The sequence below is a fragment of the Pseudopodoces humilis genome, chromosome 29, assembly GCF_049639895.1.
Source record: "Pseudopodoces humilis isolate 2021_Gansu_Grassland_sample_001 chromosome 29, ASM4963989v1, whole genome shotgun sequence".
NCBI classification, from domain to species: domain Eukaryota; kingdom Metazoa; phylum Chordata; class Aves; order Passeriformes; family Paridae; genus Pseudopodoces; species Pseudopodoces humilis.
The window spans coordinates 2100450-2112082 of NC_142228.1; the positions used below are offsets into that span (position 1 = coordinate 2100450).

The 11633-nt window shown below is 65.8% G+C and overlaps 3 protein-coding genes across 5 annotated transcripts; 2 read left to right on the forward strand and 1 right to left on the reverse strand.

Annotated features, from left to right (window-relative positions):
- The first annotated feature begins 678 nt into the window (after positions 1–678).
- TCAP (titin-cap) lies at positions 679–2170 on the forward strand. Its single transcript, XM_005531513.3, has 2 exons — positions 679–844; positions 1571–2170. Exons 1-2 carry the CDS (start codon positions 699–701, stop codon positions 1824–1826), a joined length of 402 nt encoding a protein of 133 aa, XP_005531570.1. The 5' UTR covers positions 679–698; the 3' UTR covers positions 1827–2170.
- Positions 2171–3191: 1021 nt separating this feature from the next.
- Positions 3192–6086, forward strand: PNMT (phenylethanolamine N-methyltransferase). Its single transcript, XM_005531514.2, has 3 exons — positions 3192–4056; positions 4227–4434; positions 5525–6086. Exons 1-3 carry the CDS (start codon positions 3903–3905, stop codon positions 5958–5960), a joined length of 798 nt encoding a protein of 265 aa, XP_005531571.1. The 5' UTR covers positions 3192–3902; the 3' UTR covers positions 5961–6086.
- A 537-nt stretch (positions 6087–6623) lies between these two features.
- PGAP3 (post-GPI attachment to proteins phospholipase 3) lies at positions 6624–11508 on the reverse strand. 3 transcript variants are annotated; one of them, XM_014260154.2, is made up of 8 exons: positions 11322–11508; positions 10531–10628; positions 10318–10440; positions 9375–9437; positions 9203–9264; positions 8304–8440; positions 7694–7898; positions 6624–7179 (listed from the first exon to the last, which is right to left on the reverse strand). In XM_014260154.2, the coding sequence occupies exons 1-8, from the start codon at positions 11506–11508 to the stop codon at positions 7116–7118; spliced, it is 939 nt and encodes a 312-aa protein (XP_014115629.1). In that variant the 3' UTR covers positions 6624–7115. The 3 variants fall into 3 exon arrangements, with proteins under 3 accessions (XP_014115629.1, XP_005531473.1, XP_087924212.1); XM_005531416.3 differs by having other exon boundaries at positions 10318–10470; XM_088068086.1 differs by lacking the exon at positions 10318–10440.
- Positions 11509–11633: the final 125 nt, after the last annotated feature.

Consider the following 11633-nt stretch of genomic DNA (forward strand, 5'->3'; position numbering starts at 1 on the left):
TGAAGACCCCCCCCCCCAGCGCCAAAGGGTGGGGTCTCCAGGCTCCTTGTGCCACTGGGTGTGGGTGGCACTGTCCCTCACCCCGTGGTGGCACCGGCAGCTCCATCACCTGGGGCATTTCTGTCCGCACCAGCTGTCCCCAGTGCCCTGGGTTCATCCCCTGGGGTGGGACCCCCACGCCTGGGGGCAGCTGGGGGGGCTGGAGCCCCTCGTCCTCTCTGTCACCAGCCACGTCCACGTGAGCCCTGCGTCACGGCCACCCGGCTGTTGGCCCTACAAACAGCCCATTGGGGGGTCCCTACAGCCCCACACCCCTGTCCTGGGTGCGGGGGGACACTCTGGGATGGACCCCAACGTCCCTCTGAGGTCAGCGGCTGCTGTGGGTGGCACTGGGGTGGCACAGAGGTGACACGTGGCACCCCAGCGCTGTTGGGGGACAGGGAAAGGCCAGGCGTGCCCTGGGCAGGTGCCAGGGGGGTCCTGCCGGTGCCAGCACGTTGTTGGCAGGAACCTGCCCCTCATCCCCACGGCCGTGAGAGGAGGGGGGGACACACCCGTGTGTGCCACACACGTGTCCGAGGTGCCACCGCCCCCGCTCTCCCCCCTTGGCAGCGCCCGGTGCCAGCGGCGCGTCCCAAAATAGCCCCAGCGGGGCCATAAAAGCGGGGCGGGCTCAGGGGAGGGGGGAAAGCGGCACCATGGTGGGACCTGGCGTGGTGGGGGGCTCCAGGGGGCTGCTCTCGGCTCGCCTGGGCTGCTGTGTCCAAGAGGAGGACGTGGGGCGGAGAGAGACCTTCAGTGCCGAGTGGCTGGACCTGGAGCTCAGCTCCCGGCCCGAGGACGGGTGAGGGGCACGGCCGGAGGGGTCTGGGGGGGTCCGGGGGTGCTGGAGGATTGGGGGTTTTGTTGTGGGGATTGGGCTCATGGGGGGCTCCAAGGGTTCTGGAATGTGGGGTTTCCATGGGGTTGTAGGGAGCTCAAAGCGTCTCAAATCGTGGGGTCCCCGTAGCATTTTGGGGGGCTCCAAGGGTCCAAAAATATGGGGTTTTCATGGGTTTGTGGGGTGGCTCCAAGGGTTCCAAAATTGGGGTTTTCCATGGGAGTTTGGGGCTGTAGGAGACTCCAAGGGTGCCAGTGGGGTTTTGGGCAGCCTAAGGGTCCCAAACTTGGGTGTTCCCATGGGGTCTTTGGGTTGTGAGGGGGCTCCAAGTGTCCCAAATTATGAAGTTTCCAAGGGGTCTTGGGGCCTTGGGGGTTTCCGAGGGTCCCTGTGGTGTCAGAGAAGATCCAGGGAGGTGGGGGGGGGGATGTCCAAGAGGGATTGGGAACCACAGGGGTCCCTGTGAGGAAACGGGGTTCTTTATGGGGCTGGGGGAAGCCGGGGTTCCACAAGGGGCCAGGAGAACACGGGGGTCTCCAGGGGTTCCCATGGGGTGGTCCCCATGGGGCTGAGAGGGTCCATGGGATATCGGGGGGGTCTCCAGTGGTCCTGACGGGGTGGGGTGACCCCAAAGGGTCAGAGCAGGACGCGGGGGTCTCTCCCGCACCCCCACGAGTGCCCGGTGCGCAGGTGGTGCCGGCGGGAGGTGGACACGCAGCGCCGGGAGACGCTGGAGCAGCGCGGGGCCGTGCGGCTGCTGGAGCAGCGCTCGCCCTGGGGGCTGCTGCGGGTGGGGGTCCTGGGGCAGCCCCTGACCCAGCACCTCCTGCCCTACGCCCGCACCCTCCCCGTGCCCCTCTTCGCCCCCTCAGACCTCCGCGGAGCCAAGGGGGGAATCCCCCGCACCCTCTCCCGCTCCCTCTCCCACGAGGCCCAGCGGGGCTGAGCGCGGCAGAGGGGCCGGGGGAGGTCGGGGAGGGTGGGTGGGGGGCAGGAGGGTGATGTTGGGGGGCTGGGGGGACCCACGCGCCTGGGTCGGCTCAGCCGCCCCGAAGAGGCAGCGCAGGAAGGCGGGGGCAGGTGGGGGTGGGCTTCCATTCACCTGGGACCCACCCCGCTGCGGGCGTCGTGGAGGCCGGTGGGGATGAGGACCCCGCGGGTCGGGGGTCTCCCGCCCTTCGGGGGGCTCCCGGCAGCTCCGGCGTGACTCAGTTTCCCTGGCGAAAAGAAGGGAATGCGAGGATGAGGAACGCTGAATCCTGCCCGGGGTTGGGGGGCGCCCTGGGGGGTCTGGAGGGGGGGTGGGGGGCTGCGGTGGGGTTGTACCAACCCTGGACTTTGTACGGCAATAAAACGCCTACTTTGGCACGGCAGCATCTTTTTTTGGGGGGGTACAAGGGTGGGGGAAAAGATTTAGGGGGAGAGGGACCGTTTTGGGATGACGGAATGGAGGCACAGGGGGAAACTGAGGCACAACAGCTGGAGGGACCCGGTGTCTTATGGGACTGGGGGTGTCTGGGGGTTGGGAGGGTTGTGCTTGTATAACACCCCCCCCTCACCCCCCCGCATCGCCCACCCGGTGCCAGGATCCGCAGTGCCCAGATTAGCTGTTCCCTCTCTGGATCCCGCTGTCCCTGGGCCCCCGCCAGGCCCTGTCCCCTCCCAGAGCCCGGCCCCATCCCGCTCCTTCCTCCCAGGAGCTGCTGACCCTCCACTGTCACCCCCCTACAGCTCCTGCACAGCGAGACACACCCGGCTCCTTATCCCGGGGTGCTGGGGGCACTGGGATCTCTGGGATCACTGGGAGCGCTAGGATCACTGGGAGCTCTGGGATCACTGGGAGCGCTGGGATCACTGGGAGCACTGGGAGCTCTGGGATCACTGGGAGCGCTAGGATCACTGGGAGCGCTAGGATCACTGGGAGCTCTGGGATCACTGGGAGCACTGGGAGCTCTGGGATCACTGGGAGCGCTAGGATCACTGGGAGCTCTGGGATCACTGGGAGCGCTGGGATCACTGGGAGCTCTGGGATCACTGGGAGCACTGGGAGCGCTGGAAGCACTGGGAGCGCTGGGATCACTGGGAGCGCTGGAAGCACTGGGAGCACTGGGAGCTCTGGGAGCACTGGGAGCACTGGGGTCACTGGGATCACTGGGAGCACTGGGATCACTGGGAGCTCTGGGAGCTCTGGGAGCGCTGGGATCACTGGGATCACTGGGAGCACTGGGAGCACTGGGAGCTCTGGGAGCACTGGGATCACTGGGAGCACTGGGAGCTCTGGGATCACTGGGAGCACTGGGAGCACTGGGAGCTCTGGGATCACTGGGAGCACTGGGAGCACTGGGAGCTCTGGGAGCACTGGGAGCTCTGGGATCACTGGGATCACTGGGAGCACTGGGATCACTGGGATCACTGGGAGCACTGGGATCACTGGGAGCACTGGGAGCACTGGGAGCTCTGGGAGCACTGGGAGCTGGCAGAGGCGGTGCCGGCTCCTGCCAGAGCTGGGCTGAGGTCCAGCACATTCAGCTCATCGGTGATGGAGAGCCCAGATGGGCCCCATCCCAATCCCTTCCCATCCCAATCCAAATCTCATTCTAATCCCTTCCCATTCTCATCCCCATCCCATTCCACCCCAATCCCTCCACATTTCCATCCCCATCCCTTTCCAATCCTTTCCCATTCCTGTCCCAATCCCTCTCCATCCATCCTCATCCCATGGGACACGAGGGAGCACAGAGGGGTCACAGCCCCCTCTCGGGGAGGGGGGACATTTCCCCCGGGCACAGGGACAGGATTCCTGGATGCCCGCAGCCCGGGAAGGGCGGGGAGCCGTTATCAGCTCCGGGATGGATCCGGCCGCGGCCCCGGGGCGCTGGCGCTAACCGGGTTAGGCGGGATGGATGATGGATGGAGGGATGCGGGGTGGATGGATGGGGCCGTCGCGGCTCCCCGCGGCCCCCCCCGGACCGAGCAGGGATAAAAGGCGGCGGCGGCGGGGCCGGAGCCGCAGCCCCTCGCCATGAACAGCCCGGCCGCGCTCCGCGAGGGCTACGAGCACTTCGACCCCCGCGCGTACCTGCGCAACAATTACCTCCCGCCCCGCGCCGACTTCTCCTCCGAGGAGTTCGTGGTGCCCTGGAAGCTGCGATGCCTGGCCGAGACCTTCGCCAGCGGTGAGGGGAAGGCGGCGGGGAGCCCCCTCCAAGCTTCGCAGTGGGGCGGGGAAACTGAGGCACGGAGCACCCGCGGCACGCAGGGGCAGCTCCTCTGGCCTTCCCTGGCTTTCCCTCTTCCCCGGATGGATGCGGGGACCACCCACACCTATGTCCTGTCCCCCTGCCAGGTGAGATCCGGGGGAGGACGTTGATCGATGTGGGCTCGGGCCCCACCATCTACCAACTGCTGAGCGCCTGCGACCACTTCGAGGAGATCGTGGCCACCGATTACCTGGCGGTGAACCGGGAGGAGCTGGGCCGGTGGGCGCGGGGCGAGCCCGGAGCCTTCGACTGGAGCCCCTTCATCCAACACGTCTGCAAGATCGAGGGGCGCGGGTAGGTGGGCAATGGGGGGGCAATGGGGGGGCAATGGGGGGGCAATGGGGGACCGCAGGAGGAGGGTGGTGCTGGGGTGGTCCCTGCTGGATTGTGTCCCCAAAATCCACAGGATCACAGATCCAAATCCTCACAGATCCTGGGCTGATCCCTGTAGAACGATGTCCCCGAATCCCGTGGGATCACAGCCACGTTTTCCCACAGATGTTGAGGTGATCCTTACAGGACCATGTCACCAAAATCCCACTGCATCACGGCCCCACATCCTTACAGGCACCGTTCCCAAATCCCATGGGTTCACAGCCCCACGTCCCTGCAGATGCCGGGGTGATCCCTGCAGGATCCCAGCCTCACATATCCATGGAATCCTGTCTCTCTCCCGGTGGATGAAGGGTTGATCCCCATAGGAGTCTATCCACATGTCCTTGTGGGTGCCCAGCTGATCCTGTTCCCACGTCCCTGCGGCTCTTGATCCCTCCTGGATCCCATCCCCACATCCCTGCAGCTGCTGGTTTGATCGCCTGTCCCTTTGTCCCTGTGGGTGTTGGGTTGGCCCTGGTGGGATCCATTTCCTGGGTCCCTGTAGGTTCTGGAATCGGCATCCCAGCCCACAGCCCTGCAGGATCCTGTCCCCATATCCCTGTGTGTGCTGGATTGATCCCATCCCCGCATCCCCATGTGTGCCAAATCCATCCCATCCCCGCATCCCTGTGTGTCCCAGGACAATGCCCACCCAATCCCTACCTCCCTGCACAATCCCATCCCATATCCCTGCAGAATTCCATCCTCACATCCCTGTGTGTGCCGAATCCATCCCATCCCCACATCCCCATGTGCTGAATCCATCCCATCCCCGCATCCCTGCAGGATGCTGCCCCCTGTGTGCGCTGGATTGATCCCATCCCCGCATCCCTGCGTGCTGGATTGATCCCATCCCCACACTCCCCTAGCTGCCAGGTCCATCCCATCCCCTTATCCCCATGGATACCGGATCGATCCCATCCCCAGCTCCTTGCGTTCGCCGGGTCAATCCCCTCCCCACATCCCCCAGGGCCCCATCCCACTCCCCTTTCCCCCCCCCGCCCCTCAGGGAGCCGTGGCAGGACAAGGAGCGGCGCCTCCGGCAGCGGCTCCGGCGGATCCTGCCCATCGACGTTCACCGCCCGGAGCCTCTGGGGGCCCCGCTGCGCCCCCCGGCCGATGCGCTGCTCTCCGCCTTCTGCCTGGAGGCCGTGAGCCCCGACCGCGCCGCCTTCGTGCGGGCGCTGGCCCACGTGGGCAACCTGCTGCGCCCGGGGGGCCACGCCGTGCTCTTGGGAGCCCTGGGCGAGTCCTTCTACCTGGCGGGCCCCGCTCGCCTGCCCGTGGTGCCGCTGGAGGAATCGGACGTGCGGGAGGCGCTGGCGGCCGCCGGCTTCGCGCTGCGGGAGCTGCGGAGTTACGCGATGCCCCCCGCGCTCCGCACCGGCGTGGACGATGTGGATGGAGTGTTCTTCGCCCACGCGCAGAAACCGCTGGAATCCTGAAGGGAATTCCCGGGAAATCCCAGCCTGCCCGGCAGCCCAAAGGTCGGGTGAGGCGGGCTGGAATCGGCTCCGGCTCCCCTGGCTGGTTGCGGGGTCGGTGACAATAAAGGTTGAGGTTGTGGCAGAGGATGGAGGCGCTGAGGGGTGTGGGGAGATCTGGGGGGGGGGAAATGGGGCGCAGGGAGGGGGAATGGGGTGAGAGCAGGGTGGGAGTGGGGTGCAGGGCAGGGGGAGGATGGGATGGGTGGGTGGGTTCACAGCAGGGGGGATACGGGGCACAAATGGGGGCAGAGGGAGCGAGAACAGGGTGGGAAAGGGGGTGCAGGGCAGGTATGGGGTGGGTGGGGGATATGGGGTATGCTGAGGGGGTTTGGGGCACATGGGGTGGGACAGAGTGAAAGCAGGGTGGGAAATGGGGTGCAGGGTGGGTATGGGGTGAGTGGGGGAATTGAGGTGGGGGGATATGGGGTACACAGGGGGATGTTGGGAGGGGGCACAGGGTGAAAACAGGGTGGGAAATGGGGTGCAAGACAGTGGGTGCACTGTGGGGTGACAGGAAAAGGGAATGGGGTACACTGGGGTGTGGGGAGGGCACAGGGTGCCCTTGGGGCAGGGAGGGGACATGGGGAGGGGACACGGGGAGGGGACAAGTACCCAGCACTGCACAGATTCAACTCAGCTTTATTCACATCCCACAGCACACCCGGGGAGGGGGAATGGGGGGGCACAGCCCCACTGGGCCGGGAGGGGGCACACCCAGCCCCAAGGCACCCACACAACACCCCCCACCCCTGCCAGAGCCACCCAGCAGAGCCCCCCATGCACACTGACCCCCCCAATCACCCACGTGTCCCCTACACCGCGAGCCCCAGCAGCCACTGTCACCTCCTGGGGGTCCCCAGCTCAGCACGGGGAGGGTTTGGGGGGGGGGGTCTCAGCTCTCCTTGACCCCTCTGTGCCCAGCAGTGGGGGGGTTCCCACCCCCCTGGGGAGATGGGGGGGCACGGGGGTCGGGGGAGAAAAACAAACCTCAGAAGGCAACCGGGGGGGGCAGGAGGCTGTGGCCGGGGGGGGCCGGGAGGTCGCTTGGCACAGGGCAGGGCACAGCCCTGGGGGGGCACGAGGGGTTTTGCCCTCCACACCCCCCCAGCAGCTCTAGTCCACTTTGAAGAGGTCGGAGTTGGCCTTCAGGAGGTAGAGGCTGTCGTCCATCAGGAAACTGGGGGGACGAGGGGGGCTGAGGGGGAGGCTCAGAGCCGCAGACCCCCCCTGGCTGGCTGAGCCGGGTGGGAAGGGGGGGATTGGGGGAGCCCTGAACCCAACACTGAGCACAGCAACCCCGGGGCTCATGGGGAGCAGCAGAGGGACCCCTCCAGCAAGAAGGGGGGGCCTCAATCTCAAGGGTGAGGCTCCCAGCACCCCATGGAAAACTGAGGGGGACCCTGAGCACCTGAATTTTAACAGGGGGGTACCCAGAACTCTGATTTCAAGGGTGACACTTCCAGCACCCCATGGATCTCAGCACCCCAATTTCAAGGGTGAGACTCCCAGCACCCTATAGAAAATTGAGGGAGGCCCCAAGCACTCTGTTTTCAGTCCCCCAGCGATCCAGCAGGGTCCCAAACACCCCACTCCCCTCACCCCCAGAGCACAGCAGAACCCCCCCAAACCCCCCTGGGGAACACGGGGAGCCCCTCACCCCTGTTTGAAATGGGGAGGGGGGGGTCTCTGACCTGTAGAAGAGCACGTTGAGGGGGATGGTCCCGATGTGCCAGAGCGCGTGGGCGTCCAGCACCCAGAGCAGGGGAGGGAAGTCGAGGAGCTCGAGCAGCGCCAGCGCCTGGAGCAGCAGCACCGCGGCCGCGCATTTCCACACGTGCGGGAGGCGCCGGCCCTGCCGCAGGCACCACCGCAGCCACCACGCCACCGTCAGCATTCCTGGGAAAACGGCACCGGGGGCTCAGGGGTGCCCGGGGGGGAAAGGAAACCCCGGTCAGAATTCATGGGAAAACAGGGCGGGGATCAGGGACAGGGGTGTGCCCAAAAGCTGTCGGCATTCCTGGGAAAATGGGGAGCTCAGGGACATGGGGATACCCAACTCCATGGTCAGCACCCCTGGGAAAACGTGAGGATTCAGAGACAGGGGGATACCCAAACCCCTGGTCAGCATTCCTGGGAAAATGGGGGCTCAGAGATGGTCTCAGGGATGGGGAAAGCACCCCTGACACAGCCCCAGTACAGCCCAGTGGCTTCCAGTACAGCCCAGCACTCCCCAGCCTGGCTTCAGTAGCTCCCAGCGCAGCTCCAGTGTCTCCCAGTCCATCCCAGTGCCTCCCAGCTCACCAGCAGCGGCGTTGGCCACCAGGTTGTAGCCGTAGTCGAAGCGCACGAGGCTCAGGTAGGAGATGTGGCCGGCGAGGAAGAGCAGGAGGAAGGCCCTGAAGATGCTGATTAAGGCCGGGCGCTGCAGCCCCAGCGTCCTGTGGAGGAGGAGGACGGTCAGTGTCCTCCCAGTACGGCCCAGGGTCCTCCCAGGTGCTCCAGCCATGCCCAAACTGGCCCAAGAGAGCTCAGAACCTTCCCCAGCAAAGTCCAGTGGCCCCCAGTAGAGCCCAGTGGCCCCCAGTAGAGCCCAGTGGCCCCCAGTACAGCCCAGTATGGACCAAGAATAAGCACCAGCACAGCCCAGAGTCACCAGTACAGTCTGAGTGACCCCCAGCACAGCCCAGTAGCCCCCAGAACAGAACCAGCACAGCCCAGTGGCTACCAGTATAGAAATGGCAAAGTCCAGTGACCCCTCCCAGCATGACCCAGTGCCTCCCAGTACACTCCCCAGTCTAGCTGTAGCTGGCCCCAGTGCCTCCTGGTCTGGTCCTAGTGTGGCCCTGCAGCCTCCAGACAAGCCTCAGGATAGCCCAGTGCCCCCCAGCCCGTTCCCAGTGCCCCCCAGTCCGTCCCCGGTGCCCCCCAGCCCGTCCCCGGTGCCCCCCAGCCCATCCCCAGTCCGTCCCCAGTGCCTCCCACCCCGTCCCCAGTGCCCCCCAGTCCGTCCCCAGTGCCCCCCAGTCTGTTCCCAGTGCCCCCCAGCCCGTCCCCAGTGCCCCCCAGTCCGTCCCCGGTGCCCCCCAGTCCATTCCTAGTGCCCCCCAGCCCATCCCCAGCCCATTCCCGGTGCCCCCCAGCCCGTCCCCAGTGCCCCCCAGCCCGTCCCCAGTGCCCCCCAGTCCGTCCCCGGTGCTCACCTGACACAGCACAGGTACACGGAGTGCAGGACGACGGCCGAAGCACAGAAATAATCCAGTTTCTGTGGGATTGGGGATGGCTGAGCCGTGCTGGCAGTGTGGGAAGTGGGGGGTGGGGGCTGGGACAGGACCCCCAGGGCTCGGGGACACTCTGGGGGTGCCACTCCCTCACCTCCGTCAGCGCCGTGTCCCTCGTGTGGAATATGGTGGACCAGAACCAGGCGTTTAAGGAGACCTGGGAAAGGGGGAAATTTGGGATGTGGGGGGTGGGGGGATGTGGGTCAGGGTCTCCCTCGCCCCTCATTCGGGGGATGAGGGCCCTGGGAATGGGATGGGGGGTGGAGCAGCTGGAGCTGGGTGGGATCAGGTGGCTATGGAAGATCTGGGGGAAGGGGAAGAGAGTGGAAAAGGGAAGGAGGGGAGAGGGAGAAGGAAAATAAAGGGAAAAGGGAAGAGAAAGAAGGGGGAAAGGGAGGGAAAAAAGGAGGAAAAGGAGAGGGGGGAAGAGGAAGAGGAAGAGGAGGAGGAAGGGGGAAAAGGGGGAAAAGGGGGAAAAGGGGGAAAAGGGGGAAAAGGGGGAAAAGGGGGAAAAGGGGGAAAAGGGGGAAAAGGGGGAAAAGGGGGAAAAGGGGGAAAAGGGGGAAAAGGGGGAAAAGGGGGAAAAAGGGGGAAAAGGGGGAAAAGGGGGAAAAGGGGGAAAAGGGGGAAAAGGGGGAAAAGGGGGGGAAGGGGGGAAGGGGGAAAAGGGGGGACAGGGGGGAAAGGGGGAAAAGGGGGGAAGGGGGGGAAAGGGGGGAAAGGGGAAAAGGGGAAAAGGGGAAAAGGGGAAAAGGGAGAGGGAAAGGAGACGGAAAGGGAAAGGAGACGGAAAGGGAAAGGAGACGGAAAGGGAAAGGAGACGGAAAGGGAAAGGAGACGGAAAGGGAAAGGAGACGGAAAGGGAAAGGAGACGGAAAGGGAAAGGAGACGGAAAGGGAAAGGAGACGGAAAGGGAAAGGAGACGGAAAGGGAAAGGAGAGGGAAAGGGAAAGGAGAGGGAAAGGGAAAGGAGAGGGAAAGGGAAAGGAGAGGGAAAGGGAAAGGAGAGGGAAAGGGAAAGGGCAGGCAGGGCTCACCCAGGCGAAGGCGACACAGGTGGGGTAGGTGGGGGCGGCGGGGGGCACGGCCGCCCGGTAGCGCAGCAGCATGACCAGGCTGGCCAGGCCGTTGAGGAAGGAGGCGAAGGCGGAGGCCGGCTCCTGGAAAAACAGGAACCGGGAGAAGGGCCACTGGGAGGGGACGGGGGGGTCAGCGGGCACGGGGGGACCCCCCCCAGGACCCCCGCTCACCTTTCCATGGAACTGGGGCACGCGGTGGCCGCCCTGCTGGTACAGCCGCACCGTCAGCCACATGCACTCGTACTTGCACTCATCCCGGCACGTCCAGCCTGCGGGACACACCAGTGCCTCCCAGTATGCACCAGTGACCAACGGGAGCGCCAGTGCCCACCTCAGGGCAAGGGGAGCGCGTGGGGTTCACCCCGTGGCTACCTAGGTAACCCCTAGGCCTCGCTGAACAATCTGGGAGGACACCCAGCTGTCCCCATGGTGAGCAGCAGCACGGCCCAGCAGCTCCCAGTATGGCCCAGTGCCCCTCCAGATAGTTCAGGGATGCCCAAACTGGTCCAACACCTGCCCCAGCAAAGTCCAGTGCCGCCATAGTCTGGCTCAGTGCCTCCCCAGTATGGCCCAGTGACCCCACTTTATAGCCCAGCACCTCCCAGTATGGACCAACATGTGCCCAGTAGCCACCAGCACGACCCAGTGACAACCAGCATAGGCCAAGCGACCCTTAACACAGCCCCAGCACAACCCAGTGACCCCCAGCATAGAAGAGCGGGGTCCAGTGACCCCCCAGTATCAGCCAGGCCTTCCCAGTCCAGCCCAAGAGCTTCAGACCAGCCCAGGGCTCCCCAGCACCTCCCAGTTCGGCCCCAGTGCCCCCCAGTGCCCCCCAGTGCTCCCCAGTGCCCCCAGCCCGGCGGGGGCGTGGCTCCAAAGGGGCGTGGCCTCAGCGACATTGCGGCCCAAAGGGGGCGTGGCCTTGGGATCCGCCAGCCAATGGGCGCGGGGGGCGGTACCTGTCAGGCCCATGTAGAGCGGCTGCCGGGCCCGGAAGTGCCGCAGTGCCGCCCCCGAGCAGTTCTGCCGCTCGCAGCGGCTCAGGCACTCCCGGTACAGCGGTTCCCGGTCCCCCTGCGAGCCCCGGGCCGGGCCCGGCGCCGCCGCCGCCATGACAAGCAGCAGCAGCGCGGCCCGCGCCGCCATCGCCGCCCGGCCCGGCCGCTCCCGGCCCGCCCCGGAGATGGGGCCGGCGCGGGGCACTATGGGATATACCGCCCCCGCCGGCCGCGGGGGGTGATGGGATATATCCCCCCACGGGGGCTCATGGG